Source organism: Thamnophis elegans, chromosome 2 (assembly GCF_009769535.1).
Source record: "Thamnophis elegans isolate rThaEle1 chromosome 2, rThaEle1.pri, whole genome shotgun sequence".
Taxonomy (NCBI): Eukaryota; Metazoa; Chordata; class Lepidosauria; order Squamata; family Colubridae; genus Thamnophis; species Thamnophis elegans.
Genome location: NC_045542.1, coordinates 50,905,504 through 50,919,731, shown reverse-complemented (window position 1 = coordinate 50,919,731; position 14,228 = coordinate 50,905,504). Strand labels below are relative to the sequence as shown.

Below are 14,228 nucleotides of genomic sequence, written 5' to 3'. Positions count from 1 at the left end.
ACGCTCCCCGCCGCCCTCCAACCCAAAAGCGAGGACCTTCCCCTCGCTGGCGCTGCAGCTGATAGAGACCGTCGAATTTCTGACCGCTTTGCTCATCGGGGGCATCCAGACGACCGCACAACTGCCCCCTCCTCGGATTCATCCTTCCCGGCTGGTTCGGGATCTGGGAGAGAGAGAGAAAGACGGCAAAGTGACGACAAGCACCCAGCCGGCTCCGCCTGGATCCCAATGGGGCGAGAAGACCCGAGGCAGCTGCCCGGCTGGGAGTGTACGACGCCCGGCCGGTTTTGAAAGCTCGTTTCTCCCCCCCCCCCCTGTTCCGCCCATGACCAGCGGGGTTTGACGCCTGACAGCGTTCCCGCTTCCCTCAGCATCTCTCCTTCTGCCACTTGCTCGGAGCGGGGTCTGCTGGCCGGAGGATGGAGGAGGATGTTCCGAGAGGAGCCGAGGAGCAGGATCCCGAGGAGGACCCCCACTCCAAAACCTTCGTCCGCCTTAACGATCTCTCCGGAGATGGAGGTCGCTCTTCGGGCTCAGGGGACAAAGAGAAGGATCCAGGCAGTGGGGACTCGGACGGGGAAGCGCTCCCTTATCCCGCCCTGGCCCCGACCGTCTTCTTTTACCTGAGCCAACACAGTCGCCCCAGGAGCTGGTGCCTGAAGATGGTGTGCAACCCATATCCTTTTCCCAAGCAAGCAACTGGCCTGGCAGGGTGGTACGGGCTGGTGCTGCCAAGGGGCACCCTCCCCCAAGGTATATACGGTGTCGCCGAGGTAAGTCAGCGAAGTTCGTTCTGGTCCTGCCGGCCCTCGAAACTGGACCCCCGCGGAAGGGCTGGTTCGCACCAGCAACCCCCCAAGGTTTCCAGACGGATGCATCTCTGCGTTGTGTTATTAGGGGACTCGCGCGAGAAAGATCCGGACAGTCCAGGTAGGCTTTGCGCTGGTCCCCGGGACTCCAACCCGGGGAGGTTGGGCAGCCCGCGAGGCGCCCTTTTTGCAATTGCCAAACTTCTGAGAAAGCCCTGTTTTCTCGCAGACTTGTGTGTGCTTGTGTGTCTGTGTGTGCGCGCGCTCTTGTTTGCTTGCACACGCCTGTGTGTGTTGCATCAGTGGCGAGATCTCCGCCGCTGTGTCTCTCCCGGACGCCTGTCTCCAATTCGTTCCTTGGAAGTTCTTCCAAAAATCTGTGGAAGGGGTTTCTCAATGTTTCCTGCCCGACTAGGCAGGGATTTCTCTCTAGGGTTGAAGTCATAACATAAAATTCCAGAAAAAAAATACTAGAAAATGGAAACAATATGTAACTCTTTCTCTCTTTTTGTGTGTGTGTGTGTGGAAAGAAAAACTGCGGGAAGAAAACAAGAGCAGGTCTCTGGTGCGTTTTCTCCCTCCGAGGCGGATTTGCTGGATTCCCTCTTGCATCACCTCCTCCCCCCCCCACCTTTTTCCCCCTTTCCTTTCTCAGCCTTTGGTGGAAGTGGAGAAGGGAGAAAAGGTGAACACTCCTGCAATGGTCCAGTCATAAAATTCACTGCACCGGATTCATCTCTTCAGCAAGATGGGTTTAATGATGGTGGGAGCTTTGCCAGTTCTAAAAAGTTCCTCCCCTTCCTTTAAAAATGATTTTCTTTGGGTGTGTGGATTCTGGTTCAGATAATGTTACAGTTCTCCAAAGCAGCGGAGGTGAAGCTCTGCTCAGGAAAGCCTTTGGCATAGGAAATAGTAATGCTTCAATTTATTTATACCTGCACATTACATCCCAACCCCCATCCACTCTCTGCCCAGATCTGAAATGTATTAAAGTTAGTGTTCTCCAGACATTTTCACCCCCTTTTCACTTAAGCTGTAACTAGAGGTAGGCAAACCATACATAAAACCTTTCCATCTTTCTTTCTTTCTTTCTTTCTTTCTTTCTTTCTTCCTTCCTTCCTTCCTTCCTTCTTTCCTTCTTTCTCCTAACAATGCAGCCTGAGTGGAGCTAAAAAGTAACCACTCTGCACCACTCAAGGGGGAAATGCTCTTCTGTTTCAAAATATAATTACAGCATTTGCATGACAAAAAAGAAAGTCTTTCTGGCAAATATGTACACAAAGCTGTTCCTAGCAGTGGCTCTTTTCACAGGCATGCTATATATTGTAAGATATGATTACAATTTAAGAACACAGAGACATGGAAGCCCTGAAAGGCGGAAAGCTGTTGGAAATGTAGTGTTACATCTGTTATTACAAGAGAGGAGGAGGAGGAGGAAACCAATTCGATGGGAAGAAAGATATTTTCCTATTATAGCTTGATTTTGTTCCCACATAAATCCAATGGAGATTAACAGGAAAACTGTACTATAGTTTCCATTTATTTGGTAGGAAGCTTGGCTATGGAGTGTGTCCATATTTTGTGTTGTTCAAATACATAATAATAAATTAGTAGCAGAAATGAAGCCTAAATATTAATTCACAAAAAATCAGAGACTGGTGGCACTATACTGTAGCTTGCTCAGCTTGTTTTGGCCTAAGAACCAGCTGGGTACTGTATGCAAATACTTTAAGGGACAGTAGGAGCATATACCATACTGTACATATTCCCATATTTGTAGCAGGAAATGAAATTATGGATCACAAAACTTTGCTAGTCTATCTCCCATTGCATGAATTGTTCAAATCCAATTGATCTGGAGGTGGACCTACAGGAAAGATATGCTTTAAAAAAAAATTAAAACAGATCTTTGCAAAAGTTCTAGTATGGCCATTCCAAACATCAAATTTTACATGATTTATCTGGGTTCTGCATTTTGCATTTTAAGTTTTCTGTGGGGAGAAATGAGATGTGTTTTATGAAGCATGTCTGTCTCTAACTATTTTGCTCTGATCCAAAATAAAATCTAACTTGAAGAAAAACCCCAAAATTCTGGTGGAATTTGGGCTTCTTAATAACAGGCAGCTGCTCCGGTTATCACTTTTCAGTATTCTACAGAATTTTCTGAATTTACAGAATTTCTGAAGAAGCAGCTCTAGGCGCACATCTATAAAGCAGTATTGAGGTAAAACTACCGGAAGTACATTTTTTTCCACCAATGCTCTTTACATTTTCAATGAACAGTATATGGTATCTAGGACAGTTCAACTGAACATGATATTTTAGACAGAAAACCCATGAGCAGCTTTTTCTCATCCTAGTTCTAAAACTATAATAATAGCAAGCAAAGAAGTTAACAACTTGCTGACTTTTAACACTGCCCCAAATCAATTGCCTAAGGTCACAACCTCACTTGGCCAAGTTGTAAGGCCACCCTTTTGATAAAGAGTGAACAAGCCTGGCTGATTTCATTTGAATGTGATGTGTGATGGTGAGTCTGGGGGACTGGGGGCTCATATGCTTGAGAAATTGTTGGGGGGGAGCAAATTTTGGGGGAGGGTACATGTTTTTTGGTTTGTAACCCCAGCAGAAACTAATGTATGCCCAAACCCCAATGCTAAAACAATTCCCAAATATACTTTTGCAGCTTTGGAAAGTTTTAACATATTGTTTTTAAAAACATATATTTTGGGCTCACGTAACCCCATCAACAGTCTTACTCTCTTGGAAATTGATCCAAACAACTCTTCTCAGAAGTTCACAGGCAAAGACATATATTTCTCAGCATTCATCTCTTGTTGATAATAATCAACTTTACAGCTTGGTTTAGTGGCAGTTTTATTACTGGGCACTGTAATTAGTCTATGCTCCCAGAGAGGCCTTTTGCCAGTTTTTTTAAAAAAATGGCGTATTTGAATCCCAACATTTTCATATGCTTTCACTGAAAAAAAAATCTTTATGTATGCCATTAATATTCCTGGATTTATTTTTTTCCTCACTTTTTCAGTTTGTTAATATTTTGTTCTCTTTTTTCATTTTTTTTCAGCCTGTAAGTTGAACAATTGTTATGATCTTAATAGCAAAATTATTATTTTTTTAATTTTTTATGATTAATTTATATGCTAGATCCTTTATGTTACCATTTTCCAAGAAAAATTCAGCAGCACAGTTTGTTTCCAGGATGTTGCTAAATGGATGATAAATAGATGTTTGAAATGTTAGGTCTTGAAAACACGAACGTTTAGCCTGGTTGAGCTGTAGAGTTATACGTGCATTGCAGTATCATCAGTGTACTTTTACAATCTCTGTAAAATGGGAATAATAACTGCCATCATGGTTTCCTATATAATTCAGTACACCAAAGCATGAAAAATATCACATATGTGGCAAACAAAATTCTGGGATGCATCACTAGAGGGATCACCAGAAAGAAAAAAGGAAGTCCTAATCCTGCTATATAGGGCTTAATCAGACCGATATGGAATACTGTATCCAATTCTGGAGACCTCACTTAAAAAAAGATACTGATAAGATTGGGGGAGTCCAGAGATGGGCCACAAAAAGAGTGCAAGGTCTGAGGGATAAAATATATCAAGAGAAATTAGAAGAACTAAATATGTACAGCCTGGTGGACAGAAGAAAAAGGGAGGACATGTTCGAAATACTTAAATATATTAAGGATGTGACTAAGGTTCTAGAAGGCAGTATTTTCATATTAAACCAAAATCAAGAACATGGGGGCGTAATCTCAAACTCACAGGGAAGAAGGTCAAAAGTAATGATAGAAAGAGTTGTCTGTGGAGATTCTCAATCATCATGTTCAACTGGACTTTCGTCTTCAAAGAAAAACATAAAAGTTTAACAAGTAAGCCCAGTTGCCTCTTGAAAAAGCATCTTTGGGTTAGAATGTATTATTTCACAGAAAGAGTAGGGGAAGCCTAGAACCAACTTCCAGAAGGGTTGGTCGGTCAATCATCAGTAACTGAGTTTAAACATGTTTGGAATAAACGCATGTCCATTATCCAACAAAAAATAAAATAAAAATGATACATAAATAAATGAAAAAGGAAACAAAAAACCCCCACAAACAAACTTAAAGGGAAGACTCAATGGGCAACTAGCTCTTTCTTCTGCCATCAGTTTTCTATGTTGTAAGCTGGCATCTGAAATTTCAACATAAAGGGAAATAAAAAGCAAAGCTGATGCTACGGGAATGATGGGACTGATAAAGCCAGTCTTGTGATGAGGTAGTGTGATTATTACATCTAGAAGGATATCTGATTTTAGTTCTCTTCCCACTTAGAATCCATAAGCATGAGCCGAGGTGGCGCAGTGATTAGAGTGCAGTAATGCAGTCACTTCAGCTGACTGCTAGTTGCAGTTTGGCGGTTCAAATCTCAACCGGCTCAAGGTTGACTCAGCCTTCCATCCTTCCGAGGTGGGTAAAATGAGGACCCAGATTGTGGGGGCAATATGCTGACTCTGTAAACGGCTTAGAGAGGGCTGAAAGCCCTATGAAGCGGTATATAAGTCTAACTGCTATTGCTATTGCTATTGCTATGTTTACTCAAAAGTAAGCTGTGTCGGACTTACAAACAGGACTGACGTCCAAGTTCACTTATTTAGGATTAGGCTGTAAGCCTGGGTGACATTTGTAAATTGACTTGGTTTGCTAACTCACACAATGCTCTTCCTTCTTGAAGCCCATACCAGATTGCTCAGGTCAGGATAATGCTTTTTAAAGTAATGTGACCCTAAAAACAAATCAACAAGGCAAAACCAATAGCCTTTCTGTCTTGGAGAATGCACATTATTTAAAAAGGCCCCCACTGGGCACCTGCAGGCCTTGGTTCAAAGCAAGGCAGTTACTAATCACAGGCTGGCAAGCCAGAGACAAAGTAAAGAGTGGGGGGGGGAAGCAACGGGGGGGGGCACGCTGAGCAGATGTGGGGAAGCAGAAGTTGTTTGCAGCAACATCAAAGAAAATTAAAAAGTATAATGCCTGCTTTGCCTTGTGAAGAGCAAGGGGACTGTTCTTTTTCTTCTTGGAGTATTGATCAGAGCTTGCAGAAAAGATTTAAATAAATGCCATTAAATCAGTTGGCATCCCCCTTCCTTTTGGAAGTATATGACTCCTTTTCATTGTAATTAGTGTTTGCTGCTGGGAGCTTGGATATTTGCTTGTTTATGGCTTTCCCTGCCACCTCATTAGTTTACTTGTTTTAAAAAGTATCTTGCTGCATACCAATATGGAAAGTTCGTGTGAATGAATGAATTGAGTCCTAATTTGGATGCAGTCAGGTTAGCTTTGGTTTTCCAGTCTATTTGGCAGTTCTAAGAAGGGGAGGTGGGTTAGATTTCAGGTGATTTGTGACCGAAACACCCTGTGATCCACAGTTGAAGAGAAGGGACGAAGACATCAGCATTACAGAGCCACCTTATAGGGTGACATAAAAAATTAATAAATAAAATAAAATAATGAAACAGTAGATAGTGGAAGCCTTGGCTTATGTTGTTTTGTCTTTTGGGAAAAGTCATCTAAAGCAGGGGCGTCCAACCTTGGACAAGTTTGAGATTTGTAGACTTCAACTCCTAGAATTCCCCAGCCAGCTGTACTGAAAATCTAAAGCAAAAGGTATTTTATAATCCTATACAACTGTACTGTATGGTCAGAGGTATATAAAGCAGGATGCGATTTCTTCAAACATTACCAAGGGTATTGGGCAAAATGTTTGCAGCCATGCAAGAAATCTGACCACAAATATCTAACGAATGTAGGTGTTCTCTTTTAAAATCCCCAATCTTGCCAAATGTGGACCATTTCAGAGGATGGGCTCATTGACACAATGATGAGAAGATAACTATCAGATGTGGAGCTCTTGTGGAAGGAAGCCATCTGCTTCCTTCCTATTTACCTTCATCGGTTTCCCCCTTGCCCTTTATTAATTCAATTAATTTGCCAGCTTTTATTTGTCAGTCAAGGACAGATTGCAGAAACACAGTCCCCCAGTTTGGCAGTCCTTCCTTACCCGTGTGGGCTTTTGTCATATGGTAATATAAATGATAAAGTTTGCCATTTTCTTGGAGGTCTGGGTGTTCTGCCAGGCCTGGTCCTGTGCCCCTGGCTTCCTTTTTGTGTCCCTGAGCAAGTCTTGGAAATAAACTACATTTGGCTGGAGCAAGTTGGGATCATCTACAAAAGGACTAAAGATGGAGAAATTTTCCCATGCAGCTTCTTCAAAGCTAGGAGCTATTTATTTTTCCCTTAAAGTTCATCTGAAGCTGAAGGCATCCTTCCCTCTCTCTCTCACTCATGTACATATATACAGTTGCAGTTTTGGGTTCTAACCAGAGGAACTCACAGCAGTACAGAGCCACATCTGGGGGAGTTCCTTGTGATGCAGCAACTATTTGAATTGGTACTTAATTGTACCAATCCCAAATTTGGTCATCCAAATGGAGCTTTCAGGATGCAAATTAGCATAATAATGGTCATAAATCAAAGAATATTTCTTGTGGATTGTGAATTGGATTTCCTAATGTGCCAGATTCTCTGGCTGGCAGATTAAAGGCAGCCCAAATTCCTGCTATCTGCTATTTCCCCCTTAACTTAATTTGGGCTATGTAAGTTGAATGGAGAGGCCAGATCCCATTAAACACTTGAATGTAGCCTAATCATATAGCTCAAAAATTTTCCTGAACTTAGGACAATTTATTGCCATCAGGTTTTCTGATGTTGCATTGTGTTACAGTTTAATCTAGTGTTTGCTTATACATTTACCTTTACGCCTCAAAATTCCTCCCTTCTTTGCACTTTGATGTCAATAGTGACATATAGTATTATCTTAACTATGGTGAAATGTACTTTTCCATGAAACTCACCTTCAGGAGCTCTGGAAGAAGTGTCTTCTATATCTGTATCTAGATTCTATATCTATGGGCTACCTTATTCTTGTGTTGGCTCTTCTCTATTTTTAAAAGATCCAGTAGGTAAAATATTCTTCCTCCCCACAGCTGAGAGGACATAGCTCCATTGTATTTTGGCTTGCTCTGGAATCAAAATATAGATCTTCCTGTATATACTATATGCTATTCTCATATTCATTCTCTCTCTCTCTCTCTCTCTCTCTCTCTCTCTCTCTCTCTCTCTCCCTCCCTCCCTCCCTCCCTCCCTCCCTCTCTCTCTCTCTCTCTCTCTCTCTCCTTCACTCCCTCCCGCAATCCATCCTTCCCTCCACTGTTTGGTCTAGTTTTTAAGGCTGCAGACTAGAAAGCAGGAGACACTGAGTTCTAGTCCCGGCTAAGCATGACAGTAGGCAGGATGATTTTGGACCAACCACTCTCTCTCTCTCAGGCCAACTCACTTTACAGGGTTGTTGTTATGGGGAAAATAGGAAATATTGAGTGTGTTTGCTGCCTTGAGTTACTTGTAAAAAATAACAAAGGCAGGATACAGATAAATAGCTAAATAATAAAATTAATGAAAGAAAACAAATATGTTCTTGGTCGCTGGAGTGATAAGGTTGACAAGACAAAGAGAGGGTTTTTCTAAGACGAAGCCAGAGTCAAAAAGAACTTTATTCCTCTTCCTTGAAAGAAGAAGCTTTCTTTGGTATTTGGCAGTGTTTTCTTGTGGAAAGCAGTGACATCCTATTGGCTCCAGTCTCTGGAAAGGAACAAAAAATAGCGAAAGGAAGAAGATGCAACAGATCTATCAATGAATAGTTGGATGCGTCTCCCCTCAACTTTGTAACTCCTATTTCAGTAAGAAAAGAAAGGTGTTGCAGCATCTGGGAAAAGTTGATCTTGGTGTTCTCCAGCTGAATACCTCAGACAAGCTGAAAAGCATCGGTATGAAGCAGCTGGTGGGGGGATTATCTGTCAAACTCAGAATTCTGGAGAAATCAACTGTGCATTGTCTTCAAGGATGCTTCTCCAGCAACCTTATTGAATTCTGCCTTGTCACCTCACCACTCAAGATAGGAATCCAGTTCTTTAACAGAGATTGTGAGGTTCAGCTAAGCCCTGGGGTGCTGCAAAGAAAAGGGAAAAAAACTAGGGACAACTTTCTGCCATTATTGATCTTCAAGAAAAAAGAAAAACAAGTAAGAATGATTCAAACGATCAATCAGGAAGACAGCCTGTTGCCCTGCAAATGCGAGATACAAATCACATTGGCTTGGGACAACAGGCTGGGGCTGGTGAGACCTCCTGCCAAACATCTGAAATTTGTCTTGTTTGCCCTGCCCTTACATCGCCAGTTGAAAATATTATCAAGCAGTGAGCAAAGACTGCCTGGGACTTCTTGCTGGCCAGTTGACTAGGGTTTTCTTCATAGCTAATGCTTCAGATATTGGTTGTCCATCCTAGAATGGTGTAATTAGCCTGTGTGTTGTTCAGTTTTGGTGCCAAAACACCATTTTTCTCTTAATAAGAAATTGGGGGCAGATAGTTCTAACTTTTGTTTTTTTATTATACAATACAATAGCAGAGTTGGAAGGGATTTTGGAGTTCTTCTAGTCCAACCCCCTGCCTAGGCAGGAAACCCTATACCATTTACCGCAGGGCTCGGTTCTGTCCCCCCTACTATTTAACATATACATGAAACCGCTGGGCGAGATTATTCGGAGGCACGGGATTAAGTACCATCAATATGCGGACGATACGCAGTTGTATCTGTCCGCCCCGTGCCAACTCAATGAAGCGGTGGACGTGATGAACCGGGGCCTTGAGGCTGTTAAAGACTGGATGAGAGCTAACAAACTGGTACTCAACCCGGAAAAGACCGAGTGGCTGTTGTGTTTTCCTCCCAAAAATTTGGCTAATGTTCCAACAATCAGGCTGGGGGGGGCAAAATTTACACCCCTCAGACAGGGTCCGCAACTTGGGAGTCCTCCTGGATTCACAGCTGAGTTTTGAGCATCACTTGTCGGCTGTGACCAGGGGGGCATTTGCCCAGGTTCGCCTGGTGCGCCAGTTGCGGCCCTACCTGAACCGGGAGGCTCTCACAACAGTCACTCGAGCCCTTGTGATCTCTAGGCTGGAATACTGTAATGTGCTCTACATGGGGCTGCCCTTGAAGAGCATCCGACGACTTCAGCTAGTTCAGAACGCGGCCGCGCGAGTGATTATGGGCGCACCACGGTTCGCCCATATAACACCAATCCTCCGTGAGCTGCGCTGGCTACCTGTTGATCGTCGGGTGCACTTCAAGGTCCTACTTACCACCTATAAAGCGCTCCATGGTAGTGGATCTGACTATTTGAGAGACCGCCTCCTGCCAATTAGCTCCCTGCGTCCCATCAGATCGCACAGAGTAGGCCTCCTCCGAATTCCATCCGCCAGTCAGTGCCGACTGGCGACTACGCGGAGGAGAGCCTTCTCAGTTGCAGCTCCGACATTATGGAACACCCTCCCCGTGGAGATCCGTACCCTCACCACAGTCCAGGCCTTCCGCACAGCCCTGAAGACCTGGCTATCCCGTCAGGCCTGGGGATAGGATTACTCTCACCCCGCCCGAATGTTGAATGAATGTTGTGTTTTTATGGATAATTTTCTTTTATTCACGATTTTTTTTTTTTTCCCTTTAAGTCTTGTCTTGCACCCCCTTCCCCTCATTATTGTAAGCCGCCCTGAGTCCCTCCAGGGAAAAGGGCGGCATATAAATCCTTAATAAAATCTAAATCTAAAATCTAAATCATTTCAGACAAATGGCTATCCAACATCTTCTTTGACTTCCTGTTTGAGAGACTGAATGTGGTATTCCAAGTGTGGCCTTACCAAGGCCTTATAAAGTGGTATTAACACTTCACGTGATCTTGATTCTATCCCTCTGTTTATGCAGCCTAGAACTGTGTTGGCTTTTTTGACAGCTGCTGCACACTGCTGGCTCATATTTAAATGGTTGTCCACTAGGACTCCAAGATCCCTCTCACAGTTACTACTATTGAGCAAGGTACCACCTATACTGTACCTGTGCATTTCGTTTTTCTTGCCTAAATGTAGAACCTTACTCTCTTCACCATTGAATTTCATTTTATTAGATAGTGCCCAATGTTAAAGTTTGTCAAGATCCTTCTGTATCTTAAGCCTATCTTCTGGAGTGTTGGCTATTCATGCTAGCTTGGTGTCATCTGCCAATTTGGTGAGTTCCCCATTTACTCCCTCATCCAAATCATTGATGAAGATGTTAAAGAGTACTGGGCCTAAAACAGAGCCTTGGGGTACTCCACTGCCTACTTCCCTCCATGTAGATGCAGTTCCATTGAGGACTACACGTTGAGTGTGGTTGGTCAGCTAGTTACGAATCCATCTGGTGGTGATGCTGTTTAACCCACATTCTTCTACTTTATCTAGTAGTAGGTTATGGTCTACCTTATCAAATGCCTTACTGAAGTCCAAGTTAACTATATCGATGGCATTCCTCTAATTTTGTCACTTTGTCAAAGAATGTAATAAGATTAGTCTAGCATGATCTGTTTTTGACAAACCCATGTTGGCTTTTGGCTATTACTTTGTTTACTTCTAAGTGTTCGCTAATTCGTTGCTTGATTATCTTTTCCAGAATCTTTCCTGGTATTGAGGTCAGGCTGATAGGTCTATAGTTTCCTGGATCTATTTTTGTTTCCTTTTTTGAAGATGGGAACTACATCAGCTCTTTTCCAGTCCTCTGGCAGTTCCCCAGTGCTCCAGGATATCTGAAAGATATAGTTCAGTGGTTCTGAGATCTCATCTGCCAGTTCCTTCAGAACCCTGGGGTATAATCCACCCGGTCCTGGTGATTTGAACCTGTCTAGGGTAGACAGGTGCTCACTAATCATTTTCTTCCCTATTTCAACTTGGGTTCCTAATCGGATTTTTGTGGTGCTGTTTTTGATAGGTTGGACTGTTTTATCCCTTTATGCAAAAAATGAATTAAATAGTTCTGCTTTCTCCCTGCTGCTTGTCACCTTCTTGCCACTTTCTCCCAGCAATGGACCAATTGTTTCCTTAACCTTTTTCTTGTTTTAACATGTTGGAAGAAGCTTTTTTTGTTATTTTTTACTTTTGTGGCAAGCCTTTCTTCATTGTGAGCCTTAGCTTTCCTCATTTCATCTTTTCAGGCTCGGGCTATTTGCTGATATTCTCCCTTAGTTATGTCCCCCTCTTTCCACTTTTTATACTTATCTTTTTTGTCTTTTAATTTGTCAGAAAGTTCTTTATGCAGCCATGCTGGTTTGTTTTGGGAGCTGTTATTTTTCTTCTTCATTGGTATTATGCTAGACTGGGCTTTTGTAATCTCATTTTTCAAAATTTCTCAAGCTTCTTGAGTTGTTTTCCTCTTGAGGAGTCTCATCCATGGAATTCTTCTAAAGCTCTCTTTAAGTTTATTGAAATTAGCTCTCTTAAAGTCCAAGACTGTAGTTTGACTTTGTTCTACTACTTGTATTTGCATAATGTTGAATTCCAATATTGCATGGTCACTTACCCCCAGGGTTCCTGTGGCTTCAACGCCTTCTATTATTTACTCTCTGTTAGTGAGAATTAAGTCCAATATGGCTGAGCCCCTCGTTCCCTTCTCTACTTTTTGGGAAACAAAGTTGTTTGCTAGGTTTGTTAGGAACCCTTAGTACTTTCCTTTATATCAGTGCCCCCCACCAATCTTTTGGGCACCAGGGATCAGTTTCATAAAGAGAGATTTTTCTGTGGACTGGAGGGGACGTTGCTTTGTGGGTTTCCTGCATCCCATGGATGGGGCTTCACTTATTTGCAGGGCCTGATTTCTGGCATGCCGTGAACCGCTACTGGTCCTTGGACCAGAGATTGGATGCTCTGTGCTCTATGTGATTGGTTTATAGCTGTTTTATCATTGTTTGTACCATATTAGTCTTTGGGTGGGGGAGGAAAGGTGGCGTATAGATAATAGTATTAGTGCTGGGTTGTGAGCCATCAGACTTGGCTAGATTCACATATCACATTAAGCTTTAGACCTCTTCTAACTGTATGGTTAATCCAGCTGGCCATCGGCCTAGTTGGTTCTCCTTACCGGTGAATTTGGCAGCACACAATCATACTGAAGTCTCACCCCACTCTTGCCAGACAATGAAGTATTCTATAAACTCAGTGAGATGGTCTTAGCAAGGTTTTATATCATTATAAGTAAGGCTACCTTTTTTGGGCTGCCGAAGATGACCACTAGATGGTAGCCAAGAGGTAAGAAAACTTAACTTAATACCCTTTGCTGCCCTCTAGTTACTAATATGCATTTCTTCAGTCCAGAATCACAGGCCCTTCTTTGGGATATTGTGGTTAACTAGTGTTAACCAATGAGGAGCTTAAATTTTCAACCTGTGCTTTCTCTTGGAAGATTAAATATGTAACATAAGCAATTTGTTGTATTCTCACAACATAATTGAGTGAGTGAAGTTAGCTTAATTGGTGATTGTATGATGTTGTTCTGAGTTGAAATCCAACCCCACGGGTGGTGGTAGATGATTGAGGCACTTGACTCTTTTTGATGTTTCCACAATGCTTTAAGCCTGTTATAGAAACAAGGCCAATAATGTGTTACTTGACTTTAGCTGTAGCATTATGTGTGAACTAGATTGCTAAATTTTGTACAACAAATTATGTATGTTAGATTAGCTTGATGTGTGAATTTATAAGACTGGTTCATGTGTACAGTTGAGCAGAGTTCAGTGAAATCAGGCATGGCAATCTCCTCCTAATTGTGCAGTTACAGAATGTTTTTCATGGGCCATAATTATAGTTCAATTATATTGAGCCAATGTAATAATTATAAAAGGACCATTGCACTGTTAAGAGGAGATGATGCAAAGTGCTTGTTGTGAGATGCTACTTTACAGAGCTTATTTTGTGGAGAAAATCTCCAAACATGTATATATATATATTCTGGCTTCCCACAGTTTGAATGAAGGTGGTAGTACTGATGTCTGAATCACAATCTTATAAAGGAAACTATTTGAGTGCGCTTTTGGTTGTAATGGGTAATTGTAATGGGTAATTGTAATCTTTAGTAATTTTTGTAATGGATTGTGTGCAATTTTCCATTTTTCTTATTACCTCATGAATGATGCAGTTATGGTTGAAAAGCTAAGGTGTTTTTTTAAAAATAATAATAATAATATTACTCTGTATATCTGGAGCCTTTGTGGCTGCAGAGAGAAGGTTGAAAGCATGATGGCAGTGTGTGCTAAATGCTCAGCAAAAAAAAACAAACCTGAAACATTAACTTCCTATAGGAAGGGATCTTTTTTCACCCGCCTCTTCAGGAAGTGAAGAGTATTGATTTATAGAGCTCAACCTAAAATCTGGAATCAGTTGATATTTCAACTACATTTCTGATTTGGATGGGTTGAAAGTGTTGTTTTATTATCTTGT

General features: G+C 42.2%; 1 protein-coding gene across 1 annotated transcript in view; it reads left to right on the top strand.

Annotated features, from left to right (window-relative positions):
* The first annotated feature begins 485 nt into the window (after positions 1 to 485).
* CACNA1G (calcium voltage-gated channel subunit alpha1 G) overlaps positions 486 to 14,228 on the top strand; it is a 484,357-nt gene continuing 470,614 nt past the window's right edge. The window contains exon 1 of the mRNA XM_032212057.1: positions 486 to 676. Coding sequence (XP_032067948.1) covers positions 663 to 676 — 14 coding nt within the window. The 5' untranslated portion in view covers positions 486 to 662. The remainder of the gene's footprint in view (positions 677 to 14,228) is intronic.